Source organism: Littorina saxatilis, unplaced genomic scaffold (assembly GCF_037325665.1).
Source record: "Littorina saxatilis isolate snail1 unplaced genomic scaffold, US_GU_Lsax_2.0 scaffold_1888, whole genome shotgun sequence".
Classification (NCBI taxonomy): domain Eukaryota; kingdom Metazoa; phylum Mollusca; class Gastropoda; order Littorinimorpha; family Littorinidae; genus Littorina; species Littorina saxatilis.
In genome coordinates this window covers 10468-19228 of record NW_027127438.1, presented here as the reverse complement: position 1 = coordinate 19228, position 8761 = coordinate 10468, and the positions used below count along the sequence as shown (strand labels likewise).

At 43.8% G+C, this 8761-nt stretch overlaps 1 protein-coding gene across 1 annotated transcript; it reads right to left on the bottom strand.

Moving 5' to 3' along the window:
• Positions 1-2281: 2281 nt before the first annotated feature.
• LOC138955898 (proton-coupled folate transporter-like) lies at positions 2282-8195 on the bottom strand (the record flags this gene model as incomplete). Its single annotated transcript, XM_070327405.1, is given in 5 exon segments — positions 2282-2456; positions 2945-3316; positions 5624-5831; positions 6437-6606; positions 7392-8195. Coding segments are annotated over 5 exon segments (1561 nt in total), but the record flags the coding sequence as incomplete, so codon positions are not given.
• Positions 8196-8761: the final 566 nt, after the last annotated feature.

Sequence of the window (8761 nt, the reverse complement as noted above, 5' to 3'; positions counted from 1 at the left end):
GCAGTCCCCCCTTCCTCCTCACACACACACACACACACACACACACACACACACACACACACACACACACACACACACACACACACACACACACGGAGTATATCCCCATCCCTCCACCACACACATAACACCGTTCTAAGCATATGAAAGGCAAAATCCACCAGAATCTTCATATATGTAAAATCAGTGAAACAATAGGCGAAGCCTTCAAAGCTCACGTAAGAAATCGACAAACAGTGTAGTAACACAAACTGAACCACTCCGTCACACATACAGTGATACACCCACACAGTAAGCATATGTGACACGGTGCAAGAGTGCGAGACACTAGATCTAGATCTGTCTGTCTGTAGCCTACTTACGGGGACAAGTAATTATGTATTACACGTGTATTTAATCATGTCTTACACGTGTAAGAAATGATTAAATACACGTGTAAAACATTGTTCATACACGTGTAAGAAATGATTAAATACGCGCGTAATAAATAATTCATACGCGCGTAAGAAATGATTCATACGCGCGTACTAAATAATTAATACGCGCGTAATGATTGATTCATACACGTGTAATAAATAATTCATACACGTGTAAGAAATGATTAAATACACGTGTAATAAATAATTACACGTGTATTTAAACATTTCTTACACGCGCATGAAATGTTAATTACACGTGTATTTAATCATTTCTTACACGAGTATGAAATATTTATTACACGTGTATTTAATCATTATGCTATTCCATAGCATAAGAAACAAGTCGCGTAAGGCGAAAATACAATATTTAGTCAAGTAGCTGTCGAACTCACAGAATGAAACTGAACGCAATGCCATTTTTCAGCAAGACCGTATACTCGTAGCATCGTCAGTCCACCGCTCATGGCAAAGGCAGTGAAATTGACAAGAAGAGCGGGGTAGTAGTTGCGCTAAGAAGGATAGCACGCTTTTCTGTACCTCTCTTTGTTTTAACTTTCTGAGCGTGTTTTTAATCCAAACATATCATATCTATATGTTTTTGGAATCAGGAACCGACAAGGAATAAGATGAAAGTGTTTTTAAATTGATTTGGACAATTTAATTTTGATAATAATTTTTATATATTTAATTTTCAGAGCTTGTTTTTAATCCGAATATAACATATTTATATGTTTTTGGAATCAGCAAATGATGGAGAATAAGATAAACGTAAATTTGGATCGTTTTATAAATTTTTATTTTTTTTTACAATTTTCAGATTTTTAATGACCAAAGTCATTAATTAATTTTTAAGCCACCAAGCTGAAATGCAATACCGAAGTTCGGGCTTCGTCGAAGATTACTTGACCAAAATTTCAACCAATTTGGTTGAAAAATGAGGGCGTGACAGTGCCGTCTCAACTTTCACGAAAAGCCGGATATGACGTCATCAAAGACATTTATCAAAAAAATGAAAAAAACGTTCGGGGATTTCATACCCAGGAACTCTCATGTCAAATTTCATAAAGATCGGTCCAGTAGTTTAGTCTGAATCGCTCTACACACACACACACACACACACACACACACACACACACACACACAGACACACACACACACGCACATACACCACGACCCTCGTTTCGATTCCCCCTCGATGTTAAAATATTTAGTCAAAACTTGACTAAATATAAAAAGATAAATTACACGTGCAATAAGAAATAAATACACGTGTATTAATCATTTATTACGCGTGTATTTATGTTTTATTACACGTGTAATGGTTATGAGCCAAACGGCTTTCCATAGGAAATACGCTGTGCAGATTAACCTGTAGGAAATCTCCTTTGGTATCTTCTTTATCTATATTTCTGGAGCTACGAAACCGAACAATGTAAAATCGTCTTCTCCGAATCGGCGAACTGCAACTCGGTGATACCACAATCCTTCACGCGATCTGACCTAACCTTGACCCTTGACCTGGTCTACATACCACACACGACACAAACCAGTCAGCTGTTTTTACCCCCCCCCCCCCCCCCTGCCAAAACAAAACCCCACCACCCGTTATCTTTGGATACACACTTTAACTACATACGTGCCGACAAAATGTTGATCATTGCTTCAATACTTTGAAGCTGTTGCTTGAATAATAACCAGGTAAAATTAGTATTTCGATGTTCAGTCAAATGTCAAAGTTTCTACCGCAGACATACATACATACGCACGCACGCACACACGCACGCACAGACAGATAAAAGTTAGCATCGCATAGGCTACACTTACGTGAGCCAAAAAACACCAAAACCGATGACGTAACTTACACACATATAACAAAAGTGGTGACGTAGCAAAGCCGAAGACGAGGTTGGAGGCTGCGCCTGTGAGCAAGGTCACAGCAGCAATGGCGGCGTCAGACAGACAGCGGTGTAGCAAGTGTATAGACAGCACGCTGCCAAACGCACGCACCATCACGTTCACTCCTCCATAGATACCAATCTGTTGCAAACAAAGACAAAAGTTGAATTTGTGTTGAAAGACAACAGTTCAAGTGCCATTCGTTTAATCTTCTGGCCTTCAAGAACCTAATTCATTTCCTAGCTCTTATTTTAAGTTATAATGTATTTTCTGGAAAACGTATAATTGTTATCGTTGTCGTATTCATCATCATCATCATCATCATCATCATCATCATCGGGAACTACCATGAGGAGCACAACAACAACAACAACAACAACAACAACATCAACATCAACAGCAATAAGAACAATAACAACAACGACGACTAAAACATCAACAAATAGCTGTTGCACAAATTACAACAAGGAGCAGTTCATAGTAAGTGACACACACACACACACACACACACACACACACACACACACACACACACACACACATACACACACACTCTCTCCCCCCACCACTTCCCCCTCTACCACCACCCCACCAACCCCCCCCCCCCCCCATATCCCACCCCCACACACCATATCAGATCCCCAGCAGAACGGAGCGTTGAGTTGATAGAGGACCGACACGTTGCTGCTGCCTAGGAAGGAGATGAGCGTGAGAGACAGGGAGACCAGAGCCACGACGAACTGAGCTCGCCTCCTTTTCGTCCCGGCCGTGAAGTAAAATCCGAAGATGTGCTTCACGTACTTGAAGGGGTTGTGTCTCTCAGACTGCTGGGCTGGTGTGGAGGAGTCCGAGCAGGAGCCGTTCGGGGAGTAAGGAAGTGGATGTTGTGGGTGATGGGAGCTGGATCGTCTGCCGATGGTCTCTGGGAGGAAGCAGACCAGCACCACGGCGATGGCTGCGAAGAAGACCATGAGCAGGGTGGCGTAGAAGTAGTCGACGTACTGTGGAGGAAAGTGAGACAAGGAGTAAGAAAGGTGGAAAGACGGGTGAAAAGATAGACAAAAGGAAAGAAGGAAAGAGTGAAAGGAAAGGGGAGAGAAAAGACAGAAAGGAGGAAAGAAAGTAGGAAACAAACAAACCAACAAAGAAACAAAGAAGGAAAAATAAAAGGCAAGAAGGAAGAATGAAATACAGGAAGTAAGAATAAAGAGAGAAAGAACGAAAGAAATATATTGGCAAGAAGAATGAAGGACAGAAAGAAAGAAAGAACGAAAGAAAGAAAGAAAGAAAGTGATTTTTTTTATATTTCGAACGCATGTCATGGCACGGGTAACACCTTTCTCACATCCAGCACTCTCCTCTCGCCAAAGAAAGCCTGGTTCCTCTGTGACAATGTGCACTTTTAGTGCCCTAACAGACTTTTGCCCTTACAGCAAGTGCCCTAACAAACTTTCTGCGCCTTAGCAGACGACACGAACTTCTAGTCTACACAGCTTAAAGGCACAGTAAGCCTCCCGTAAACCATCACAGAGCTCCCCGAGCGTCTAAATACAGTACAAGCATACTTCCATTTGAACGCTCACCGAACGGGAACATCCTGGCCGCTTTCTGTCGAGCGTGAGACATTTTCAAAGAATTTATTTTCGTAGACTTGTTCCGTTAACAACAACGGCGCCTCGTTTTTGCGCTAGACCTAACTTTTAAAATCTAAATAATAAATTGACAGCTTGTTACACAAACATTCTTTAATCATAAAAGAATTCGTTTTTCATCAAGACAAGATCAGAACAATTCGAAGTTGTGAAAGTTTAAAAAAAAGAAAAGCCCGGAAGCAGGGTCACGCAAGGGTCGTAGCAGACGACGGCCGGTTTATCAGTGCAAATCGCCGTTCCTCTCAACAGTCAAAAGCCATCGCTAGAGTTCTTGTGAACCACAGCCGTTGTTTCGTGCATACAAAAAACGTGCTATTGTAGATAAGCTCACGTCGAGTCGCATTCAAATGACTAACTATGACGACTGCATTGTGAAAAGGGAAAACTGGATCACACGGGTTCACGATGGCTCAGGGGTAAGATAAACCACGCAAAAATAAATTCTTTGAAAATTGTTCGCTCTTTACGGAGGGCACCTAGGATGTTCTCAATTGGTGAGTGTTTAAATGAAATGGTGTTTGTACTGTGTGTAAAAGCCTGACCGTATCTGTGATGGTTTACGGGAGGCTTACTCTGCCTTTAATTAGGCCTACATCTGAGCGGCGGCCATGTTTTATTCCGCCTAAAATCTATTTTTAGATTGATTGAGTTGCACGTGCTAGTTTATGTAATCCAAGGCTATATATTACTTTTAGATGTCAACAATGAATGGATATAGACATTATGTTGCTGTATGTTCGTGCTTAAGTACTCTTTAAGGCCCTGTTGTTCCTTAAATTGCTTTAAGGTGTTCTGAGTGTATACAAGTTGCTGTTCTTGCTAATGTTTATGTTGGGCGCAAAGTAAGAATCCGGGGCAGAGTTGGAATAATCGGGATTTCCCAAAACCTCATTTGATTTCCAACAAAGCGCCGCATTTCCGGAAACGAGCTGCCTCGTTCTAGAAATGGCAACCCTTCGACTGGCACAAAAAGGTATACCCTTTTCACAGGTCATGAATGATGCATATGAAAAAGCAAGGTCTTACACAGGGGAAGTCTTGAACTGTGTAACAATTCTCTCAGTGACACTCAGCGCATGCAGCTAGCTAGTTGCTGCTGTCTCGATCTATTTTGAACACAATGATTTTTTTTCTCAGAGTAGAGTGTTAGTTTGTTACAACAGGCTGAAATCATCTTTAATTTGAATCAACATTTTGCAACAATCGATCACATCAATATAGCGCCTACAAGAGCCTACTCAGTAAAGGGACGTAATGCTGTCTCTGCAGCCCAGAGAGACTGTGTGAGTTTAATGTATAATCAGTTAAGACTGAGTAAAAAATTATTACAATCGATAGTTACCAGTGAAAAGTTATATCGGAACACTCTTGTTGTGTTTTTATATTTAGTCAAGTTTTGACTAAATATTTTAACATCGAGGGGGAATCGAAACGAGGGTCGTGGTGTATGTGTGTCTGTCTGTCTGTCTGTCTGTCTGTCTGTCTGTGTGTGTGTGTGTGTAGAGCGATTCAGACTAAACTACTGGGCCGATCTTTATGAAATTTGACAGGAGGAACTGTTTGTGCAGAGACGGTATCCATGTCTCACCCCCGTGTCACCACGGGCGGATAATTTGCCCGTTAAGGTCAATGCTTGTTCTGCAGACCGTCACGTACCTGTATAAGGTAGCCCACACCAATGTCCGAGCCAGCGCCGGCTATGGCCAGGCAGGCCTCAAGGATGGCGATGGCCAGTGTCCGAGACTTGGCCGGAGCGGTCAGGTCAGCTGTGTAGGCGTACGTGGCCAGCAGCAGTCCGGCGAAGGACCCGCTGAAACCCTCCAGCACGTTCACCGCGTAGAAGTAGTTCAGGCTCAGCTCCAATCTGTTCAAACAGTAGTGATAAATGCATTAGGAAAATGAATTAATGAATGCAGGAGAAAAATTACTGCAGAGAAACAGAAACGGGTTTATATCCAAGTAACGTTTGATTGCAGCTCAGTTGGTGGGTACATTATATAATTATGCAAGAGATGAGGTGAGAGACTTTTTTCCCGGACCAAGTCTCCCAGCTCGATTCCTGCATACCGGCCCTCGACTCGTGATCCTCAAATTACAGGCTCGAATCTAGGCCAGGAAGGCTCCGTCTCAACTTGTTATCATGACTCAGAGACGGCATCCATGTCCCACCCCCGTGTCGCCTTCATCGCATGTAGCAGACCTCGTTCAGTGAGACAGGGGGTACAGGCGGCTGACAAAAAAAGCGATCCGAATTTCCCATCGATGGTATCGCGAAGAATGAAATGGAATGAGGATAACAGTCGCTTATTCAATTCAATACTTGGTATTTTCTCAGGTGCCAGGAGATTGGTTCCACATTACTGTCACTCACTCTTGTTGTCGTCTGTATTTAGCCACCAGACGACATATACGACAGACAAATACAAAAACGACGATGAGAAGCAAGACCGTGTCAGGTATATCCCTTACTTGATGATGACTGCAGTGATGATAATCTTGAGCAGGCCGCCGACTGTGGGGACGAGGAAGAGGAACCTGCGACCTATGACGTCACTGTAGGACCCCATGACGATGGCAGCCAGGATCATTGGACCCGTGCTGGCCAGAGAGAAGTACAGGAACATTTCCGCCACGGCTCCCTGGAAGAAAAAACCCATAACTCATCAGTTCATTCAAAATTAAAGTTAAATTAAAAGACGGAAAATATATTTTAAGGAAAAAACACCCCAGAAACAACATCCGAAAAGGTATCATAAACCGACGCTAAGTATTCACTATTTAAAGGTCAGGTGCCATATGAATATGAAACGAACAGTCTACAATGAATTGAACAAAGCAGGTCAAATATCGTAAGAGTAAGTTATGTGAAATCAAAATAGACAATGTTCGGAAATAACTCTGTCAAACGTGTACATGGGAGGCGGAAGAGTTGCTTTCCCTTGTTTCCATAGAAACACTAAGCCAACCTACACTGTCACGTGCAGCTTGCCTCGATGTTTCTGTGGAAAAGCGATGAAAAGCAAGAGAAAGCAACTCTTCCACAACTCATACAAACCCGACAGATTTATTTCCGAACATCGTCAATAGACGAATTCTGATAATAACTAAGTCGGGGTTATGGGCTGTGAAAGAGTGAATGCTCTTGCTTTTTACTCGAACAAACATTGCAGGGGCCGGGGCCAATCACTGGCGAGGGGTGTGTCGGAAACACGTGGACAGGAGCACATGTAAAGTAATTTGTCAGAGGAAAAGTTAAGGATATTAACTTTTTCACAACCCATACAAACCCGACAGAGTTATTTTCAGAATTCGTCTATTGACGAAGTTCGGAAATAACTCTGTCGGGTCTGTATGGGTTTTGGAAGAGTTGCTTTCCCTTGTTTTTCATTTTGAGTTATTTCCGAACATCGTCTATTCCCCCCACCTGAAGTTCAGCCATGGCCTCCACTCTGGGGTCGCTGGCGTTGGCGGTGCAGGGGCTTAGGTCCGCGGTGCTGTTGTCGCTGTCGCTGGAGTCGTTGACGTAGTCGGGCATCAGACGGAGGTAGACGTACTGAGAGGTCAGCGGAGAGGCCCCGATGTAGGCGGCCATGTAGACAGTGAGAACCAGAGCCGACAAGAGCCGGGCTCGGAACACCAGGTGGTCCGGTAACCCGAATCCCTGCGGATTCGACACGTCTGGTGCGTGCTCTGATGGCGGTGACGTTGAGGAGAGGGGAGAGGACCATGACGTAGGTTTCTGGATCAGAGAGCTCGGTCGTTCAGCCGTTGGCTGTGCTCCGCTGCTGGGAGGAAAATTCCCAGCAGTGCCGGCACTACCACTTTGAGTTTGAACTTCTCCAGAATGAGAATCTGAAGGAAAGTTTCCCACGGTATTGTAACAACTACTGGTGTTAGTTGTTTTGGGTACGGTGGAATGGTCAGTCTGTTCCACCACGGAGCCGTAAGAAGGCGGAGGAGAGCGGGAGACGCTATTTCCTCTGGATGGAGGTCCCAGAAGATAGTCCGTGTCAAGGTCACCCTGAGGGTCAGCCGGTGACATTGCTCTGCCATCCGCCATGCTGGTAGTCAAAGATCAGCTTCGCGTTATGCGCAGACTGGAAGGTTTTTATTCAACCATATGTTTGTCGAAAATAAAAATACTGTAACGTAACACTCTTGTGTGCGAGGCACTGCTGAAAACGACGGCGATATTTGGAGACAGATTTTAATCCTTTGTTGTCTCAGTTGTGCCCTGTGAACAGATTCAGAGTAAGATTAAAGCCACAGTCCTTGCCAAGAAAACAATTCGGCTTGCTACAGTAGAACATGTCTATAACGACCACCCAAAGGACCGAACAGAAGCGATCGTTATAGATAGATGGTCAATATAGAAATGAGATCGCCACAGAAGAAATACTCGTCTGGGATCCTCGGGAATGGTCGCTGTGGACAGGCGGATGCTTTCGAGAGGTGGTCGAAAGGAGATTAATGGTGCTGCAAACCAGAGCGTGTTAAAATCCTGCGCGATCATTGTGGTATCAGTCTTCGATCTACATATATTAACAGCTACTGTGTTTTCAGCGAAGCAATAGGGTCCGATATTTAGACGAGACAAGTATAATGCCGACGAGTCTATATATATACTAGAGGAATACCCGGCTTCGCCGGGTGAATCGCGAGACAGAGACAGACAGCGTGGCGGTACGCCGTCTTAGAGCACGTGTTGAACATTTTCATGTACCAGTTTGTGCCCACACAAAGGAAGGCAAGAACATACAGAGAGACAAAAGCCGCCAGACCCCATCCCAAACA